Consider the following 21,652-nt stretch of genomic DNA (forward strand, 5'->3'; position numbering starts at 1 on the left):
GAAATGTTTTGAAAAACATTATTTTCTATATTTCTGAGAGTGTACTGGACTTATACAAATGCTTAATTTTCTTTAAACCAATCAAGTAGAGCTCTCTTTATAGATTAATTTTGGCAATACCATCTGGAGATAGGAAAAAATCACACATTTATAATATGCATACAAATATAGACCTACAGATAGATGCAACCAGAGGTTTCATAACCTTTGTTTAAAAATTTTAGTTATGAGGCTGCTATGATAAAGCTTTGGTAAAACCATGTGACAGCTATGATAAAGCAAAAATTATCATATGATTTCACTCATATGTGGAATTTAAGAAACACTTGGATCCATACTCTTTTTCTGGTAGATTGAATAAGTTAAAGTTAACTGCTCAGATAGTTTAAACTTTTCATTAATATTTGTGAAAACTTTAAAGATTTTTCATTTGCCTAATTTCCAAATAGCCTTTCCTTTTTATTTTTTTTTCTGATAAGAATTATATTCTAAATGCAAACTGGTGCAATCACTCTGAAAAAAAGTATGGAGGTTGCTCAAAAACTTAAAAATAGAGCTACCCTATGATTCAGCAAAAGTACTACTAGGTATTTATTCAAAAGATACAAACACAGTGATCAGAAGGGGCACCTGCACACCAGTGTTTACAGCAGCAATGTCCATAATAGCCAAATTACAGAAAGAACCCAGATGTCCATTGACAGGTGAATGGATAAAGAAGATGTAGGCTATACACAATGCAATACTATTCAGCCATCAACAAGAATGAAATCACACCAGTTGCAATGACGTGGATGGAACCAGAAGGTATTATGCTAAGAGTTATAAGTCAATCAGAGAAAGACAACTATCATATGATTTCACTCATATGTGGAAATTAAGAAATAAAACAGATGAACATAGGGAAAGGGAAGGAAAGATAAAATAAGATGAACATTGAGAGGAAGGGAAACCACAAGAGATGATGAACTCTAGGAAACAAACTGAGGGTTGCTGGAGGAGAGGTGGGGGTAGGGAAGGGATAATTGGGTTATGGGCTTTAAGGAGGGCACTTGATATAACGTAATGGTCACTGGGTGTTATATGCAACTGATGAATCACTAAATTCTACCTCTGAAACTAAAAACAAAAACAAAACAAAACCAAACAAAAAAGAATTACCCATCTAAAGCTTGCATTTCAAAGAGATAGACGGGATAGGAGTTCATAGAGAAGAGTGGGTAGTATGTTTTTATTTCAAAAGCACAGGGGAAGAGTGCAAGTTCCTCTAAGAAGGATTTCCACTTCCTAAATCCGGAATTTGACAATACCACAAGACTTCTGAAAAGGTGGTTTTGGAAGTGGTAAAAAGGATAGGTGGGCTTTGAATTGCTTGTAGAGTTGCATTTCTGCTCTTGCAAAGAGTCAACTCATAAAGACAAAAACAGCTGTTTTTAATTCCTCAAAGAACTGGGTTGCAGCCTGAATGACATTGAAAGGTTGACCCACTCAGCCAACTACATTTTCTTCAGTTGGTTTCTTTATATCAGAGAGAATACTTTCCACTAATTTACAAATCAAAAGAATCCATGTTCTAAATTTATGGCTATTTGTCTTTGGAATGTTTTTCTTCTCTTCTGAGTATATAGTTTCATTCAGCTCAGGAGAGAAGGCCTAAAAAAAAGTTTCCATTGGGTTCTGAATATCAGCTTCCAATTTGGTCAACTTCTGACCATAGAGCTATTTAAAAAAAACTTTCAAGGGCGCCCAGGTGGCTCAGTTGGTTAAACAACTGCCTTCAGCTCAGGTCATGATCCTGGAGTTTCAGGATCCAGTCCACATCAGGCTCCCTGCTCAGCAGGGAGTCTGCTTCTCCCTCTGATCCCCCACTTCTCATGTTCTCGCTCTCAAATAAATGAATAAATTTTGGAAACTTGAAGACTTTTGGAAGCTTCTGCATACCAATTAAAATAGCCCATTATGTTTGTTTGAGTTGGAAATCTCACTTTCAAGTGCACTTCTTAAATGAATGATCTTGTCAAACTAGAATGTTTCCCATTAAAGCCATTGTAATTCTAGCTTGTCTTAGTAAGATTTTGCCATTTTTATAGATGCCTACAGCTTCCAGGACTGTGGTTCTTAGACATCAACTAAGCAGGTATGCTGGAGAGTGACACGCTTGATTCTTTGAAAACGGAGGACCCCATTTCCTTAGTTAAGCCTTACGTCTCAGAGAACCAAATTAATAACTATAAAGGATGTACCACTGGGTTGAGGACTGTGCAGTGCCTTACAGTGTACATCACTATAGCAGCTGAGCTACCCAGGTGTCCCAGGAAAAGTGAATTTTATAGAGCAATAGAAGAGACAACTAGAAAATAGCTTGATTGACTAGAAGTTTGGGGATTTTCCTATGAGGTCAGCAGGTCCTATTTTCTAGGATAAGGTAAGCTATCTAAAGCTGAGTTGGGGGACGCCTGGGTGGCTCAGTTGGTTGGACGACTGCCTTCGGCTCAGGGCATGATCCTGGAGTCCCGGGATCAAGTCCCGCATCAGGCTCCCAGCTCCATGGGGAGTCTGCTTCGCTCTCTGACCTTCTCCTCGCTCGTGCTCTCTCTCACTGTCTCTCTCTCTCAAATAAATAAAATCTTTAAAAAAAAAAAAATAAAGCTGAGTTGGAAGATTGTGATTGGTGTCTGTAAGGTTTCCTTGACAGGTGTTTCCTGTAAGCGCAAGCAAACTTAGGTTTAGATTTTTTGTCATGGGCCAGGCCACTGGCAGTGGGGCTTCCATTTTGTGGGTCTTAATATACAAGTTAACTTTATCAGTTTCTAAAGATATTTTTGAAGTATTGATGTCAGATCATTGGAGTCTTGTCACTGGTCAAGAAATTCATCTAAAAATCAGATAAGAGAACGTCTGGGTGGCTCAGTTGGTTGGACAACTACCTTCGGCTCAGGTCACGATCCTGGAGTCCCGGGATCCAGTCCCACATAGGGGTCCCTGCTCGGCAGGGAGTCTGCTTCTCCCTCTGACCCTCCCCTGTCTCGTGCTCGCTCTCTCTCTCAAATAAATAAATACAATTTTTTAGAAAATCAGATAAGAGGGACACCTGGGTGGCTCAGTTGGTTGAACAGCTGCCTTCGGCTCAGGTCATGATCCCAGCGTCCTGGGATTGAGTCCCACATTGAGCTCCTTGCTCACCAGGGAGCCTGCTTCTCCCTCTGCCTCTGTCTGCCACTCTGTCTGCCTGTGCTCACTCTCTCTGATAAATAAATAAAATCTTAAAAAAAAATGAGATAAGAGCTGGAAGTAGATTGGGGTAGGAACACTGAATGGGGCCAGTAGTAAAAGCCTGTAGCTGAGGATTTCTGAAGATTATGGATCTGAGAAGAGATTTTACAGTGTTCATTCCTTGAGTCTTACAGCTTGCTTCCTATGAGGGCATTTGGGAAAGAGGTCCCAGGAAGGGGCCCAAAGAAGAGCAATTTATTTTCTGGAGATGTTGAGGGTGAACAAACAGTGAGGAAGATGATGACAGAAAGCAGGAAAAGGAAACCAGCCTTCATTGGATACGCATGATACACCAGGCATTTTGTTAGTACTTGAATTTTCTTTTCTTTTCCAAAGACCTTGAGTGCATTGATTCTCAACCTGGGGCAGTTTTGCCTTTGAGAGGACATTTGTCCATGTCTAGAGACATTTTTATTTTCACAACTAGGGGTGCAACTGGCATCTAGTGGGTGGGAGCAGAGATGTTCCTAATCATTCTGCAATGTACAGGATAGTTCCTCACAATGAGAGCTATTTGACCAAAAATGTCAAAAGTACTGAGGCTAAGAAATCCTGCTTGAAGGGTAGGCATGATTACCTTCCTAGACAAGCCATCTGAGCTGGCATTCAAAACTAGACTTATATAGTCCCAAGGCCCATGCTCCTTCACCATGCCATAGTGATAGAAATGGTGATGGGATTGAAGATGGTAAAGATAAAGAACCAGGGCACAAGTTGGTATTCAGAAGATTGTCTGTTGAAGGAACAAGCCAAAAAATGAACGTGAGAGGTGCTTGGATGGCTCAGTCAGTTGGATGTCCAACTCTTGATTTCGGTTCATGTCATGATCTCAGGGTCTTGACATGAAGCCTCATGTCTGGCTTTGTGCTCAGTGGGGAGTCTTCTTCATCCCCCTCCCTCTGCCCTTCCCCCTTCCCTTGCACACTCACATGCATGAGTGTGCTCTCTCAATAAATAAATAAATCTTAAAAAAAATAAAGGAATGAATCCTGGAATAAGAGGATGAGCATAACCATCCTAGTGCCACCCTGACACACATCCTTGTTCTTGCTCCACAATCCAGGAATAAGTCAGAGATTATGATAACAAAGAAAATCAAATGATGGTGAGTGGCCTCAAGCCCACCATCACCAGTTTCAGGAGCATCTGGGCCTCCAAATGGAGCTAGAAGTCAGAGAAAACTGGCTGCACCTTCTGCTCTGTTGCCTTATCTAAAGAGATAGGAACAGATACGAAGTTTTGAGCTGAATCGGACGACTATTCCCCTCCTACTCCCAGAGGTTGAGCCTAGCTGTGTCCCAGAAGAAGAGGAAGTTGTTTCCCAGTTTCTAAAATTTCCGTGAATTTGGAATTGGGCTGAGCCAGATCTGTTCTGGGAAGCTCTGAATCTTCTAGGAGGGGACAGTGAAGAGGAAAAAGGGTGGAAGGGGAGGAGCCTATGATAAAACAGCATTTCTTTTCACTTCCTCTTTTGGACTTCAGAATTTGTCCATCCTCTCGGGTACAATCTGTCAAGTCTCAAGAGAAGCTTTCACCTGCCACCCTGCTGCTGCTGGAGCCAACGTGAGCCACAGTTGATGTGGATTCCCTCGTTCCTCCCCATCCCTGCTGTTGCTGGTGACTGGGCTGATTGCATGCCCTGCCATCCTTTGTGGGACATGCTGCTGTGGACAGCTCTGCTATTTCTGGGTGAGTCCGTGGCCTCCTGAGGGACAGAGGCAGATGCATTTTCCTAACTCAGCTGCTGCTTTCCTAGGTTGGGCTGAGCTTTGGCGAGGATGAGGGGTAGCGTGGGAACCCTTCAGGAAAATGAGGAGGGTGAAGAAGGTTGATGAAGACAAACTCTGACAGACCCACTGGCCTTGGCAAATGATAAAACTGGCAGAGTGTTTGTTGTAGTTTTTAGTGTCTTTTGCCCAGTATCACTGGGCAGCCAGGTCCCTGATGTTCTGCCACCACCTCCACCTGAACCTGCTCTGGGGAAAGTCTAATGACGCAGACTTGAGTCACTAATGAGTGGCCAGGGTGTTTTCCTTCCTTAGAAATTTGTGTTTCACAGGGACCAAATCTTAGGTGGAAGGACGAATGTTGTCTTAGATAAAGGGTGGGGAGGAAGCAATAGCACACTTGGGGTGGAGGTGGAAGTAACCATTCTCTGTTAAGCAGCAGAAGCTTATTCTGTTTATGTGTTGGATTTCCCTGGGGAAGAAGCAAAGAGAGTTCGGGTTATCCAGGGAGCAGGGGTTGAGAGAACACACAACCTGGGAAGTTCTGGAATTGTCAATTGTAGGACTGGAGAAATCATGCATACTTCCTTGTACACACACATGGGGATAGGTCCTGGCTGTGATCAGGGAGAAAGTCAGGGTCCTAGGTCAAGATGGAGGCCAGGGACTGTTGGTCCCCGTGGGAGGAAGTCTAGGAGGCCAGCTAGGGGAGCCTTGTTGCTAGGATTATCTCTCCAAGCTCAATTCCTAGAGTTCCCACCCTCAAATACACCTTACAATGGCCCCAGAGGAAGACATGGAGCCACTCTCGAGTTAGGTGCTATGACTGATAGTAAAATCTGGTCATCTCTAGGAGCCTTCGACCCTCACTTCTAAATGATACTGAGATAAGTGGAGGTGAGGGGCACCTGGGTGGCTCAGTGGGTTAAGCCGCTGCCTTTAGCTCAGGTCATGATCTCAGGGTCCTGGGATCAAGTCCCGCATGGGGCTCTCTGCTCAGCAGGGAGCCTGCTTCCTTCTCTCTCTGCCTGCCTCTCCATCTACTTGTGATTTCTCTCTGTCAAATAAATAAATAAAATCTTAAAAAAAAAAAGAAGTGGAGGTGAAGAGGAGAGAGTATTCCTTCATGAGCAGAATGAAATGGACTGAAGTTGAATAACATGTGAAAGGAGCATTGGACTATGTCGTTTTTAGAGGAGAGAGTATTCCTTCATGAGCAGGATGAAATGGACTGAAGTTGAATAACATGTGAAAGGAGCATTGGACTATGTCGTTTTTCACATGAAGGAAAGGAAGCTCAGACCTTGAGAGGTGATAGATATGCTTGTCCATCTCAGCCACCAATGTGCCAGTCGCCTGGGCAAGACTCCTGGGCAAAACTTGATCTTTTCTTCCACTTGCCCTTTCATTAAGTCACCCGGGATTGGCTCCATTTTCCCCATCCTTATTTGGAGCACTATCTTTAGGTCTTCATCCCTCAGTAACCAGGGGGTATAGCTCAGGGGTAGAGCATTTGACTGCATCCCTCAATAACCCAGCTTTGACAATACCTCTGGCCCCATCTCGACTGCTCCTGTCTCCTCTCCTCTGAATCTATGCCGCACACCAAGGCCATGACGTCTTCAAGTGCAGCTGAGTCACCGCACTTAAATGCCTCCAGGGCTGCTCTGTTGCGTACTAACTAAGGTCCCATTGCCCCCTCTTCACTACATTCCCATTGCCCCAAGTGTCTCTTCCTCTACAGTCAGGCAATGTGGACACTGCATTTCCTGCTTCCTACAGATTCCACAAACTGCCTTGTTTAAACTTTAAATAAATGTGTGAATACGCCCTGTTCTAGGACTTGGAGATTTACCAATGAACAAGACAAGACAGCCTTCCTGACCTTAAAGCACAAGGTCTTTGTCTGCCTTACAACGACTCTATTGAGTGTGTTTTCATGACTGTTGGTTGAGTGTGGAATGAATAAATGGCTGACAACTTTTCTCCACTCTTCTCATCTCTTTCTTGTTGCTCCTCTTTCCTTCCTCTTAGGTTCTACTTCTTTCTACACCATCCGTCTTGCCAATCTGACACACTCTGGTTCTCAGCTATCACTACTGTGTCAACAACTTCCAGACCTGTCTTTCTTGCTTGTGTCAACTACAGTTTTGTGTTTCCACCTGCTGGTTGGACACCCTCACACTGATACACCGGCTCAGAAACAAACTATATTCAAACTCAACTTATCTTCCCCTTACAGATGTACTCCTCTTCCTAACATTTCTATTTGTGTGAGCATGAGTAACCTTTTCCCTAGCCATCCACTCACATTACCTTCACTCTCATCAAGGGCCAGCTTCCCCCAATATTGCCTCTTAAATTTCTCATGTGGGGGCACCTGGGTGGCAAAGTTGGTGAAGCATCTGCCTTCGGCTCAGGTCATGATCCTGGAGTTCCAGGATCAAGTCAGACTCTCTTCTCAGCAGAGAGTCTGCTTCTGCCTCTCCCTCTGCCCCCCACCCTGCTCAAGTTCTCTCACTCTTTCTCTCTCAAACAAATAAATAAAATTTTAAGAAAAATTTTCCCTCATGTGCATATATTCTTCAGGTCCTATTGTCAATACAACTGTGGCCCCTTTTATCTCCCACCTAGACTCATTCAATAAGTTATTTCCCAGAGCACTGGCAAATAAAATTGATATGGCTGCTTCCCCCTTTGACCTTCCATTCTCCTGGGAGATATAAACAACAAGTAAATGGATAAATCGGCATAAATATAAATTGGAAAGGACCACAAAGATGTAAACAGGATACTGTGATATGAACAGTCTTTGAGGGGGAAGAAGAGAGGATAATAAACACGATGATAGGGAAAGCTTTTTCTGAGGAGATGACACTTGAGCTGGGACTTTGAGCAAGGCAAGGAGCTAGCCATTTGAAGAGATAAAGAAAACTGGGTCTAGAGGAGGGATCTGCATACACAAGAGCCGCAAGTGAGAAGAATTTAAAGAGGGCTGGTGTTATGGGAGCTCAATGAGTAGAAAGGAGCGCAGTCCATGTAGAAAACAAAACAAAACAACCCTGAGAAATCTGGCTATGAAAGGGAGCAGAGAAATAATTTTGGAATTATATGTGGGAGCAAGTGAGAATTTTTTTTTTTTAATGAAAGATCTGGACTATGCTTATGTTAATGGGAAAGAACCAGCTGAGGAGAAATTGGTGATGCAGAAGAGCATGGGGATACCAGAGAGAGGGAAATCCTTGTGAGGGTGACAGGGATGGCGAACCAGGGTGGAGACTGATCTTGGAGAGGAGGAGAGAGACTTTCCTAGGGAACAGCAAGAAAGGAAGTTGGGCAGAGGGGCAGAGAGGTTAGACATTTGAATTGAGGGAAGGTGTGAGATTGCCTGCCCAACTGCTTTTGTTTTCTGTGAAGAATGAAGGAAGGCATCATCCACTTTAAGCAAGAAGGGATTGGAGGCAGAAGACAGGAAAGTTTTGGGAGTGAGGAAAAGATGAGTGTCCCTGCTGAGAACAGCAGAGCAAATTTACTAGAAAAACGTGTCAGAATGGCAGTTCAATGTCCTTTTGAAAATGGTGACCCCAAATTTATAGAGATACTACTGATCCATCTGCTTATGTGCTCATTTTAGTGACCCACAGATGAACAAGTAAAGGCGTGGACAGTATAGCTGAGTTTAACAAGAGATAAGGAAGGGCAAGGGAGTTAAAGGGATTTGCATGGAGGGATTTTTTTTTTTTTTTTAAGTGATTCTTGTAATGATGAATCATCAAATCTAAACTCTGGACCCATCTTCACTTTCTTACAGCTCCAGTTGCTGGGACACCTGGTAAGTGCTCCACCCACATCCTCTCCCTCCCCCAGCCACACTCTTCCTCTGCTCCCAGCACCCACATGGAGGTGCCCTGAATGCACCAGTAACCTAGTACTTGGGTGGGGCCAGGAAGCAGATGCCCTGCCCCTCCCTGCCCCTCCCCTTTCTCTTTCCCCTCCTCCCAGGAAGCCCAGGATAGGCCGCAGGTGCTTGAATCCTTCTGGTTCTGTTAGGGTGAGACGTCACAGATACTGTCACAGAAAATAGTTTGTCCTCTCTCAGTGAAATCAAGACCTCAGACATTTTTAGTCTCAGTTGCCCACAAAATCCCATCATCTGCCAAGGTTATCTCCCGTATTGATAAATCCTCCACTTTGCATGTATCTGAGGGCTTCAAGGCCTAGAAAGAAGTAGGAGGAGAGACCCCAGATTGCAGCTTGGTGTTGTAAACTCTGCCGGGCACTTCTTTCTCTGTGGCAATTAACTCCCTGCCTCCCAGGAATCCCACAAGGGTGGGGTGCAGTTCTACCTGAGGCACTGAACCCAGGGCTCTCTAGACTGGCCCTCCAGCCTTTCCTCTTTCTTTATCCTCCTGAGGACACAGAGACTCCTCTGTACTTGGGTGTGAGGATAGGTCTATTCTAAGGGGCAAAGACTGACATCAGGTCAGAAGAGAAACCTGTCTGACTCATGCTGGATACCTCCACCAGATGCCTTCATCTGGCTCTGGAGAGAGTTTATCTAATATCCAAAACGCCTCTGTTTGTAGGGGAAGAAGGTGAGTTCCAGAAAGGTATGTATGTGTAGTATGTGTGTGGGTGCACATGTGCACACGTGCGTGCGTGTGTGTGTGTCTGTGTGTGTGTGAGAGAGAGAGAGAGAGAAACAGAGGAAGGAAGGGAGGGAGGAAGGAAGAAAAGAAAGAAGAAATAGGAAGGAAGGAAGGAAAGAAGGAAGAAATGAAGGAACGGATAGGGAGGGAGGGAAAGAAAGAGGAAGTGGGGAGGGAGGGAGGGAGGGAAGGAAGGAAGAAAAAAGGAAAGAAAGAACTGCCTCAGGTGACCCCTGTTGAGGTATACATATATTTCTTGTGCTTCCTTTACCCCTTCTTCCTTTCTCTTACCTTGCCCTCTCTTCCTGAGGAAAGGTCAAGCTCCCTGAGTGGACCTGGCTTCCTGTAGGCCCCTGTGGTGGGACACATGAGTAAGAGGAATTACCTACAGTCACACAACAGTAGGGGGCTTCACTGAAATTCGGGGGCCGCTTCGGCTCTTAGGGCCCCCTTTCCTCCTCTCTCTGCCCTTCAGCAGGTCTCCCGAAGGCTGTGCTGGACCTCGAGCCCCCATGGGTCAATGTGCTCCAGGAGGATCGCGTGACCCTGAAGTGCCAGGGGGCCCACACCGCTGCAGATCACCTCACCCAGTGGTTCCATAATGGGAGCTTCATCCCAACCCTGGTCAACTCCAACTACAGCTTTAAGGCCAGAAAACAGGACAGTGGGGAGTACAGGTGCCAGACCAACCAGACCAGCCTCAGTGACCCTGTGCATCTGGACGTGACTTCTGGTCAGTGGAGGAAGGGCCCAGGGAGGGACTGGGTGAATAAGGAAAGATGAAATCTGCTAACATGGCAGAGGTTTTTAGGGAAGGGGGGTAGCCTGTTTCCTGGGAAGCAGGGCTGTCAGTTGTTGGAAGATGTTTTTGTCCACTCACTTCCCTTTTCATCCACCCCCTTTGCTTAGTACATGTGGTGGCAGTGGATGGTTTTAAGAGATTCCTCAGACCTCAATTTTACCTCAATCCTGATGGAGCAAGGTTACAAGGCTATAGACAAGCACGTAGGGTATGAGAGAAGCAGAAGGAAATTCTAACTGCCTAAAAACCCATTTTTGTAGCCATCACAAAGCATAGACAGACCACAACTGGGTCTTCAGCCTGGACACCACCAGCCATGGTGATTCATCTGCCCTTGGGTTTGATTCCTTGTCTACTCATGGGGGTATTAATGCCTCCCTCCCCAGGTCCTTGTGGGAATCAGCATCTCCCTGCCCCCATGCAACTTGACCTGAAAATTGCGTTGATCTTTTTTTTTTCCTCATTAGAGAAAGAGGGGGCGAGAAGGGCAGAGGGAGAGGGAGAGAGGCTCCACACCCAGCACAGAGCCCGAAACAGGGCTCCATCTCATAACCCTGAGCTCCTGACCTGAGCCGAAGCCAAGAGTTGGACCCTTAGCCGACTGAGCCACCCAGGTTCCCCTGGAAGCTGTGTTTTAACGGTGTTTGCATTTGTAACCCCTGACAAGGGCAGGGGTTAATAAATATTTGTGAAACGAATGATTTTACAAAGCTTCTGGCAAAAAAGTAGAACCATTATGCGATGACAATGAATATTGTCACGTCACTCTTTGTGGAGGCCCTTCCCTCACCAGACGCCTCCATTTTCCTCAAAAGCACACAGCAGGCCTGTCATCCCCACCCTCTCCAGGCAGCAGGAAGTGGCAGGCCCAGAGGGAAGCTCCTGAGGCCCGACATCTGTGTCCTTCCCCTGCAGGAAGGCAAGGAGGTGAGGGCCCCCCACCCCCCGAGCCTGAGTGTGTCCCGACGTAGCCACTGGCACGTGAAGAAGGTGTGGGCAATATCGCTTCTCCACAAGGCTCCGGGGAGAACGCAGAGGAGTTTTGTTCCCAGATGGGCGGGAAAGCCCTTCGATTACTTGAAGAACTCTCATGAGTGCCACGGACAGGAACCTGACCCTGCCTTTAAGATCTGCACCAAGACAAATGTTCTTAAGGAGCGCTAAGTTGCCCCCCTTGCACAGACCAGCCGAAGGCACATAGTCCCCATTATCTAGGTTATAACCTGGTAGCAGCAGAGACTCCGCAGTAGAAAAACCATTCCCAGCCACGTAGGTCTTCTGTGATGGGGATTCCCTCGGCAGGGAAGAGAAGTGCAGGAATTGGTTGCTGGTGCTACATGGCAACGTTGGTATTTTCTCTGGGTTCTACTTTATTTTTTTCAACGCTTTACACATCTTGGCATCCCCACCTGTCCTAATCCAATCTCGTGAGAGAGGTAGTCTAGGGAACCAGGACGGCTCAACCTCATCCCGGTGCACAGTGCCCGGCCAGGGTCTCGGTCCTCCAAGAGGAGGACTGTGCAGTGTGGTAAGGCAGGGATTTGGGTGGAAGGTAGACGTGCCTCCCTGACAGGGGGCCTGGGGTTTTCTAGCTTGTGGCACCCAAGGAACAGGGTCTGGTGCCACCCTCCACCCCTCTAATTCCCGCTGTAGCTGCGGCTGACTTCTCTGTGTCGTCACTCAATCCCTTGGTACTGACCATCTCCTCCTGCATCTGTGGCTATGTCCCCAGCCAGTGCTGAGACTTGGTTGGCCTCGTCACTCTTCCTGCACCCCACCCCCCTCCCCTCACTCCCTTCTAATTCTTTTTTTTCCCCCCAAGATTTCATTTATCTGTTTGAGAGAGAGGGAGAGCATGAGCTTGGGGCTGGGGGCAGTCACAGGAGGAGAGGGAGAAGCAGGCTCCCCACTGAGCAGGAACCCGACACAGGGTCTCGATTCCAGGACCCCGGGATCATGACCCAAGCCAAAGGCAGACGCTTCACCCAGTGAGCCACCCCGGCGCCCCCTTCTGATTCTGCTGTTGTCTTCTCCTCTGACTCTCTTTCCAATTCCAGCTCTGCTTCACCCTCCAGCTTTAGGGAAACGGAGCACGTGAGCTGAGGTCAGGAGTACAAATTTCCACCTCAGGCTTTATTCCCTACACAACAAACATACTAAATATTTCATCTTCCTCGGTCGAAGGATGAACATCGGGAGGGAAAAAAGACAGCAGGCCATTGACCTCAGACTCTGCTGAAGTAAAACTCCACATTTACCAAATTACATCAAATAAGCTAGTACTTCTTGGAGGTCCATGACCTCTCACTCTTCCGAAAGACTTGTCTCTGCTGTGTCCCCTCACATGTCATCTCCTAGGTCAGACTGCGCCCCGGGCTCTCTTCCTGAAAGAGCCTGTTGGGCAGGACAGGAAAGAGAAGACAGGCTTATCCTGAACACCTACTATGTGCCAGGAACTGCTGTAGCTGCGTGGAATTGTTATGTCCATCTTCACAGAGGAGGAACCCAAGGCCTAGAAGAGGCCCATGAAGTCCGAGCTCCCCCAAAATGGAGCTACCCTGAGACACCAGGTGTCAAGTTCTTCCCTCCGCCCACAGCGTGTCCCACTGGTAAGGATGGCCTCAGAGTTGAGTCAAGACCTCCCAGGTCCTAGGGTCCCTTTGTGTCTTTCAGACTGGCTGCTGCTCCAGACCCGACGCCTGGTGTTCCAGATAGGGGACCCCATCGTGCTGAGGTGTCATAGCTGGCAGAACCGGCACCTGTACAAGATCACCTTCTTCCAGGATAGAAAATCCAAGCAGTTCTCCTCTCTGAATTCCACGTTCTTCATCCCAGAAGCCAACCTCAGTCACAGCGGTGACTACCACTGCACGGGAATGATAGGCCAGATGCTGCGCTTCTCCCAGTCCGTGGCCATCACCGTCCGAGGTGGGAGCTCCAGCGGGACGGAGGGAGGAGGACAGTGAGGGGATGGGCAGTTGTGGCGAAGGTCGTAGAGGCCTCCTGGGAGATCTGAGACATGTCAGAGCACACACATGTGGGCACAGAGGCAGAGCGGGCAGCAACGGGGCGTGATGAATATTGGCCCTGGGCAGCAGGAGGGGCTAGAGCTCCGAGGCAGGTCACATGTCATGTCCATTCACTCCCCAAGACATGACTTGTTCCCAACAGTTCTAGCCCTTGTGGGATTGAGTCTCGGTCCCTCCAGCTAGGGGAGGCGTTGGGTCCCTCTCCCTTCTCTCTCTGAGCTCGGCCCCCCCACACTCTGCCTTTATTGGATGAGCAGAGACACCTGTTGGCAGGGAGGCACAAGTCCAGCCGCCGTGTCGTCCCCACAGGTGAGGTTTGGGGAGGACCCGGACAAGGGACAAGGGACAAGGGACCCAGACACAAAGCAGCTCCTGGAGAGAAGGCCTGGAGCACAGGGTGGGACGTGGGAGGCTGCTGCGTGTCCTGAGGTCTGTCTCCCCCAGAGTCCGGCCGGAGCGACTCCTCCGTGATGATGACGGTCGTGGCTGCAGTCGCTGGCTCTGTTGCAGTGGCCATCCTCGTGGCTGCTGTGGCCTGGTTCCGCCTCAGGCAAAAGCAAACTTCAGGTTTGTGGCTTTTCTGGGTTCCTCTTGCTGTCCGTTCCTACTTGGCCCAGGCTTTAACCCCAACCATAGCCAGGACCCTCCTTTTTGGGCTCAGAGAAACCTTATAGTTCAGACATAGCCCCATATTTTATTCGTTAATTCATTCACTTATTTATTTTTAAAAGATTTTATGTATTTATTCATAAGAGACAGAGAGAGAGAGGCAGAGGCAGGCTCCCCGTGGAACAGGGAACCTGGGATCACGACCTGAGCCGAAGGCAGGAAGGCAGACGCAGACATAGCAGACTGAGCTAAATAAATTCAGGCATTTATTCAACAAGGGTTGAAAAAACTTGCTTATGGGTCCAGCACTGTGTGAGGCACCCTGGGTGATAAGAAGTCCAGTCCCTGCTCTCCAGGGGCTCCCAGTGCGGTGGGGAAGACAGGACAAGTAAGTCATTAAAGTTAAGTGGGATGAAAGCTGTAGTCGAGTCACCAAGGCTGTGATGGGGGAGGGGGGCCGCAAGAGCCCACGTGATGCAGCCCAGGCGAGTGGTTAGAGAAGCCTGCAAGAGGCAGTGGTATATGTAGTGACCAAAACACACGTAGGGGGAGCCGGACCGCCCCCCGCACCCCCTATTAAATCTCAGCTCCACAGCTCACCAGCTGTGTGACCTTGGGTGAGTTCTTCACCATCTCTGTGCCTGTATTGTTTCTTCTGGAAAATGAGGGCACTAGTAGGACCTACCTCACAGGATGGTATGGGGTTGAGCAGGGCTGACACTCAGCCCGCTGCGGGGTACGTAACAGCACACGAGAGAGAGCCGCTCTCCTGACCGAGGAGGGGACGTGTTGGAGGGTAGCTGGTAGCGTCCGCCAGGCAGAGAGGCCTGGAGGAATATTGCTTGGCTGGGGGCCAAGGCACAGAAAGGAAGAGCACCATGGCTGGGACAGGGGCTGGGGGAGGAGCGAGGAGGGGGCGGTAAGGGCCCTGCGGCTGGAAACCCAAACCTGCAAGGCGCAGGGAGGGCAGATGAGGCTGGGCAGACACGTGGGCAAGGGCCGGGTCGTGCAGACCACAGAGGCCACATTAGAGAACGGAAACTGTGTTCCAGAGTGGGTGGCAAGACGACGGGAAGGAAGTCCCGGGAAGTCCTCGTGCATGCCCCCTCCTCTCCCCTGCGCCTAGCGCGGCTTGCCGGCAGGGAGACCGGGTCACTGAGCGTCTGTTCACAGAGGGGTGCCCTGAAGAACTCCGACTCTTGGAAAGCGGTTCCTTCCCCCCCTCGTACCACCCTGAAGGAGCTGAGAAGGAGGCGAGGAGCCCTAGAAGTGGAATAAGCAAGTTGTCACGGTTCATCGCCCGGAAAGCTAGCTTGGTGGGAGAGAAAGTCTAAAGACACCCGGAGATAGAAGAGGAGGAAGAGGGAAAAGGGAGCCACGGGGGAGAGAAAAGATGCTCCTCGTACCTCACAAGGCCCTTTGGGTCGGTGCACAGCCGGGCTCCCCACCGAGACGCACGGAGACGCTGAGACGGAGGGAAAAGAGCTTTTTTACAGGCCAGGGCAAGCCTGAGAAAGATACAGCCCAATGGCCTTTCTGACAGTCCCAGGGGTCCCCATGGTTAACTCAGCGGCCCTTCTATAGGGTGGGCAGGTCTGGGGCAGGAGAGGAGGAGGAGGAGGAGGAAGAGAAGTGTCTCCACGGGGGTGGGGGAGGGGAGGGTCTCTGTTGGTTCTAACCCGTTCCAGCCCCTGGTCCTTGCCTGAGGACTCAGGCCCCACCCTGTACCTCTACTAACCTCCTCTGTGCCCCTCATAGCTCCCCTAGGAAACCCCAAGCACAGGGAAATGGGAGAGCCCCTCCCTGAGGAGCCAGGTGAGTGCAGTTCCCTGCTTGGGGGCTCAAGGTGCCCTGCCTGGGGCTGCCAGGTGGACTGGAGCCCACAGGAAGCGGCTTGTGTGAGTTCAGCTGGGAGCACAGGAGAGGGAGGGGGCGGTGGAGGAGGGCAGGGGCTCAAATCGCTTGGTCCGTTCTGAGACTAACTCCTGGGCCTGAAGAGGACCTCACTGGGAATGAGAGGGAGAGGACCACCTGCCGCAGATCCAGAGGGGAGGGTTGTGTCAAATTTTGGAACCAGGAATGCTGGGAACATTTCCAGAACAGGACATCAGAGATGTTTGGGTCCTTCTGTGGGGTTTGGCAGAGCTGGCACAGGCCAGAGGTTAGGAGTGGTGAGGCCGAGACATGCGGGAATAAGAGGAAAAGAGAGGGAGACCCAGGGAATGATCCGTGGAGAGGTTGAGGAGTCTGTCTCAGGGAGTGATGGGGAAGAACAAGGCATTACGGGGACATGTGGGCTGGAGAAATTTCTAGGGGACTGGGTGCATTCCCGGGCTTCCCTGCTGGGCAGAGTTTGGCTCTGGTGCCCGCGTGTGTAAGTTTATTAAACATGGGCCTGGCCATTGCTCTGTCACCAGCAGCAGGTGGAAACTTGCACGTTCCCCACTATGGCATGAAGTCACCTCCCTGAGGAAATGGGCGGATTGGCCTGGTGACCTCAAAGCCCTTCTGGGTCTGACATTCTGAGAGTCAGTGACTCTCCAGCCCCTAGCCCAGGTGGGGGCAGGAGTATCCCAGGTGACCTCCTGCCTGTAGCTAAGTGAGAGCGCCAGGGAGCATGGAAAATTCTCGAGGGGCTCCTGGCTAGCAGAAGCAGAGGAAAAAGAGGTCCTCAGGGGCTCTGCGTCAGTGGGCAGGAGTGTGACTCAGAGCGGAACCAACAGATTCGAGAGCTTGAGCGCAATGGCACTTGTCCCGCTGTGCTTTGAGCAAGGCCTTTGTGTTCTTGGCCGTGTCCAATGGGATGCAGGCCTGAGCCCGCACCAGGCCAAGCCAGATCCAGAGAAAAGCCCAAACACAACTGGAGCAGCCCCTTGGAGGTTTGGCTCTGTCTGCACCGGCACAAATCCATGTCACCCGCGCTCCCGCCACAGCGAGGCACGGGGTCTGACGGTTTCCCATCAGCGAGCTAGGTCACTAGGATCGTTGAGAATGTGTTAGAAGGAGAATTCAGGGAGTGCTTTGTTCCAGAATCTGGAACATGGCCAACAGAGACTGTCTGCGCGCCGGGTGGGGGTGGGGGTGAGTGGAGACCCTGGAGGCACTGTCTCACCCTCCACCCCCACCCCTCCCTACGGAATGCTGCTTTGCAGACTTTTCACACTGTGAGTGAGTGAGCGAGTTCACTGGCAAAAAACATGTAGGAATTTGGTGTGTTTTAGCTATTTACCAGGGAAAGTCCTGGCTTGTTGGCTCGCTTCCTTCCCTCCTCCTCTCGCTTTCACTGTTGCGCTTTCTTCCGTTTTAATGCAGCGGAGCCTCACATTCTTCAAAGGCCCCGCCCGCCCCCAACCCGCTGCATCGGGCCAGGGCTGAGCCGCCCCCCAGTCTTCTCTCCCTGAAGACTGTGGCCAGCAAAATACTGAACTTGACCTCCCGGTGATACTGAACATCCCCCCATCTCTTCCCAGGATCTCCGGTTCCTAAAGCCGGCGGGTTGGTTTCTAGAAAAACTCAGCAATTCTCTGAACAGCATGCAGGGCAGATGAGGGCCTCCCTCTGCCCGTGTGGCCAGGAGCAGAGGCTGAGTGTGCGCAGAGAACTCGGTCTGCAGGTCCCTTGTTTCTTCGTGTGTGGTTGGGGCCTTCCTTCTGCAGCGGCCACCACCGTGCAGTGGGCTGATCTCTGTTCTAATTTTTTTTTTAAAAGATTGTATTTATTTATTTGAGAGAGAAAGAGACAGTGAGCATGAGTGGGGGTGGGGACAGAGGAAGAGGGAGAAGCAGATTCAGGGCTCCATCCCAGGACCTTGAGATGGTGACCTGAGCAGAAGGTTAACCCTTGACTGACCGAGCCCCCACGCGTCCCTGACCTCTGTTCTTTCTGCCCACAGCCAATGTCACTGATACTGAAGAGGCTGCCAAAATTGAGGTGAGCAACCCCAGCCATCTCCTCCTTCCGCCGCCTCCTCTGCTGCCTTCATTCCTGTGAATTGCTCCCTTCTGCATTCCGTAGGCTGAGAATACCATCACCTACTCACTTCTCTTGCACCCGGAGGAAGAGGCAGAGGCAGATTACCAGAACCAAATTTAGCCTCCATTATCTTGCCTGCGGCCCCAGGGAAAGAGAATCAGAGACACCAGTTTGCCTGGCCCAGTTCCCCTGAGGGAGGACAAGAGGATGCCATGGTTCCAAAGGAAGAGAAGGACCCTTCCAGGGACATCTGTGTGAATCCTGAAGCTTGAAGTCCTAAAAGTCGCAGACAGTGTGGTCCCAGATGACTGACTGTCCTGGTTCCTTTTGAGTCTCAGCACTTCTTGCCATCAAGACTCTCTTTCTGTACAGACCATGTATTACTTTTATAATAAAATATAGAAAACAACATGCCCTTTACCTTTCAAAGGCTGTATTGGTTGGAGTGTGGACTGATCTGTTTCTTTTCGAGGATAAAAATCTTGGGACGGTCGTAGTGGGCAAGGTGGAGGAGAGGGAAGCTTTGGAGTGTAGGGTGAGTGTCTTCTTTCTTTCATTTTTTTATAAACGTATAATGTATTTTTATCCCCAGGGGTACAGGTCTGTGAATCGCCAGGTTTACACACTTCACAGCACTCACCATAGCACATACCCTCCCCAATGTCCATAGCCCCACCCCACTCTCCTGACCCTCCTCCCCCCAGCAACCCTCAGTTTGTTTTGTGAGATTAAGAGTCACTTATGGTTTGTCTCCTTCCTGATCCCATCTTGTTTCATTTATTCTTTTCCTACCCCCCAAACCCCCCATGTTGCATCTCCACTTCTTCATATCAGGGAGATCATATGATAGTTGTCTTTCTCCAATTGATTTATTTAGCTAAGCATGATATCCTCTAGTTCCAACCACGTCATTGCAAATGGCAAGATTGCATTTCTTTTGATGGCTGCATAGTATTCCATTGTATATATATACCACATCTTCTTTATCCATTCATCTGTTGATGGACATCTAGGTTCTTTTCATAGTTTGGCTACTGTAGACATTGCTGCTATAAACATTCAGGTGCACGTGCCCTTTCGGATCACTACATTTGTATCTTTAGGGTAAATACCCAGTAGTGAATTTGCTGGGTCATAGGGTAGCTCTATTTTCAACTTTTTGAGGAACCTCCATGCTGTTTTTCAGAGTGGTCACACCAGCTTGCATTCCCACCAACAGTGTAGAAGGGTTCCCCTTTCTCCACATCCTCGCCAGCATCTGTCATTTCCTGACTTGTTAATTTTAGCCATTCTGACTGGTGTGAGGTGGTATCTCATTGAGGTTTTAATTTGTATTTCCCTGATGCTGAGAGATGTAGAGCATTTTTTTCATGTGTCTATTGGCCATCTGGATGTCTTCTTTGCAGAAATGTCTGTTCATGTCCTCTGCTCATTTCTTGATTGGATTATTTGTTCTTTTGGGTGTTGAGTTTGCTAAGTTCTTTATAGATTTTGGACACTAGCCCTTTATCTGATATGTCGTTTGCAAATATCTTCTCCCATTCTGTCAGTTGTCTTTTGGTTTTGTTAACTGTTTCCTTTGCTGTGCAAAAGCTTTTGATCTTGATGAAATCCCAATATTTCATTTTTGCCCTTGATTCCCTTGCCTTGGCGATGTTCCTAGGAAGAAGTTGCTGTGGCTGAGGTCGAAGAGGTTGCTGCCTGTGTTCTCCTCAAGGATTTTGATGGATTCCTTTTCACACTGAAGTCCTTCATCCATTTTGATTCCATTTTCTTGTGTGGTGTAAGGAAATGGTCCAATTTGATTTTTCTGCATGTGGCTGTCCAATTTTCCCAACACCATTTGTTGAAGAGGCTGTCTTTTTTCCATTGGACATTCTTTTCTGCTTTGTCAAAGATTAGTTGACCATAGAGTTGAGGGTCTATTTATGGGCTCTCTATTCTGTTCCATTGATCTATGTGTCTGTTTTTGTGCCAATACCATACCGTCTTGATGATGACAACTTTGTAATAGAGCTTGAAGTCCGGAATTGTGATGCCACCAACTTTGGCTTTCTTTTTCAATATTCCTTTGGCTATTCGAGGTCTTTCTGGTTCCATATAAATTTTAGGATTATTTGTTCCATTTCTTTGAAAAAAAATGGGTGGGATTTTGATAGGGATTGCATTAAATGTGTAGATTGCTTTAGGTAGCATAGACATTTTCACAATATTTGTTCTTTCAATCCAGGAGCACAGAACATTTTTCCATTTCTTTTTGTCTTCCTCAGTTTTTTTATGAGTACTTTATAGTTTTCTGAGTATAGATTCTTTGCCTGTTTGGTTAGGTTTATTCCTTGATATCTTATAGTTTTGGGTGCAGTTGTAAATGGGATGGACTCCTTAATTTCTCTTTCTTCTGTCTTGTTGTTGGTGCAGAGAAATGCAACTGATTTCTGTGCATTGATTTTATATCCTGACACTTTACTGAATTCCTGTACAAGTTCTAGCAGTTTTGGAGTGGAGTCTTTTGGGTTTTCCACATACAGTATATCATCTGCAAAGAGTGGTAGTTTGAATTCTTCTTTGCCGATTTGGGTGCCTTTAATTTCTTTTTGTTGTCTGACTGCTAAGGCTAGGACTTCTAGTACTATGTGGAATAGCAGTGGTGATAATGGACATCCCTGCTGTGTTCCTGACCTTAGCAGAAAAGCTTTCAGTTTTTCTCCATTGAGAATGATATTTGTGGTGGGTTTTTCATAGATAGATTGATAATATCGAGGTATGTGCCCTCTATCCCTACACTTTGAAGAGTTTTGATCAGGAAGGGATGCTGTACTTTGTCAAATGCTTTCTTAGCATCTATTGAGAGTATCATATAGTTCTTGTTCTTTCTTTCTTTTATTAATGTATTATATCACATTGATTGATTTGTGGATGTTGAACCAACCTTGCAGCCCTGGAATAAATCCCACTTGGTCGTGGTGAATAACCCTTTTAGTGTACTGTTGGATCCTATTGGCTAGTATTTTGGTGAGAATTTTCGCATCTGTGTTCATCAAGGATATTGGTCAGTAATTCTCTTTTTTGATGGGATCCTTGTCTGGTTTTGGGATCAAGGTGATGCTGGCCTCATAAAATGAGTTTGGAAGTTTTCCTTCCATTTCTATTTTTTGGAACATTTTCAGGAGAATAGGAATTAATTTTTCTTTAAATGTTTGGTAGAATTCCCCTGAGAAGCCATCTGCCCCTGGGCTTTTGTTTGTTTGGAGATTTTTGATGACTGTTTCAATCTCCTTACTGGTTATGGGTTATACAGGTTTTCTATTTCTTCCTGTTCGGTTGTGGTAGTTTATATGTCTCTAGGAATGCATCCATTTCTTCCAGATTGTCAAATTTGTTGGCGTAGAGTTGTTCATAGTATGTTCTTATAATTGTTTGTATTTCTTTGGTGTTGGTTGTGATCTCTTTCCTTTCATTCATGATTTTATTTATTTGGGTCCTTTCTATTTTCTTTTTGATAAGTCTGGCCAGGGGTTTATCAATCTTATTAATTCTTTCAAAGAACCAGCTCCTAGTTTCGTTGATTTGTTCTATTGTGTTTTTGGTTTC

The 21,652-nt window shown here is 47.8% G+C and overlaps 1 protein-coding gene across 3 annotated transcripts; it reads left to right on the forward strand.

Annotated features, from left to right (window-relative positions):
* The first annotated feature begins 4,742 nt into the window (after nucleotides 1-4,742).
* On the forward strand, nucleotides 4,743-18,470 carry FCGR2B (Fc fragment of IgG receptor IIb). Of its 3 annotated transcripts, none has more exons than XM_044266740.1 (7): nucleotides 4,743-4,962; nucleotides 8,812-8,832; nucleotides 10,125-10,382; nucleotides 13,125-13,379; nucleotides 13,925-14,047; nucleotides 17,982-18,019; nucleotides 18,104-18,470. In XM_044266740.1, the coding sequence occupies exons 1-7, from the start codon at nucleotides 4,851-4,853 to the stop codon at nucleotides 18,179-18,181; spliced, it is 885 nt and encodes a 294-aa protein (XP_044122675.1). In that variant the 5' UTR covers nucleotides 4,743-4,850; the 3' UTR covers nucleotides 18,182-18,470. The 3 variants fall into 3 exon arrangements, with proteins under 3 accessions (XP_044122675.1, XP_044122676.1, XP_044122677.1); XM_044266741.1 differs by having other exon boundaries at nucleotides 10,128-10,382; XM_044266742.1 differs by lacking the exons at nucleotides 4,743-4,962; nucleotides 8,812-8,832 and adding an exon at nucleotides 9,369-9,610 and having other exon boundaries at nucleotides 10,128-10,382.
* Nucleotides 18,471-21,652: the final 3,182 nt, after the last annotated feature.

Source organism: Neovison vison, chromosome 10 (assembly GCF_020171115.1).
Source record: "Neovison vison isolate M4711 chromosome 10, ASM_NN_V1, whole genome shotgun sequence".
In the NCBI taxonomy this organism is placed as follows: Eukaryota; Metazoa; Chordata; class Mammalia; order Carnivora; family Mustelidae; genus Neogale; species Neogale vison.

Excerpts from the sequence above, each read along its gene's own strand:
- FCGR2B (XM_044266740.1), top strand. The coding sequence starts at position 4,851 with ATGTGGATTCCCTCGTTCCTCCCCATCCCTGCTGTTGCTGGTGACTGG. Across the intron at positions 8,833-10,124 it reads TCCAGTTGCTGGGACACCTG|CAGGTCTCCCGAAGGCTGTG; the intron begins GTAAGTGCTCCA and ends TCTGCCCTTCAG. Across the intron at positions 13,380-13,924 it reads CGTGGCCATCACCGTCCGAG|AGTCCGGCCGGAGCGACTCC; the intron begins GTGGGAGCTCCA and ends TGTCTCCCCCAG.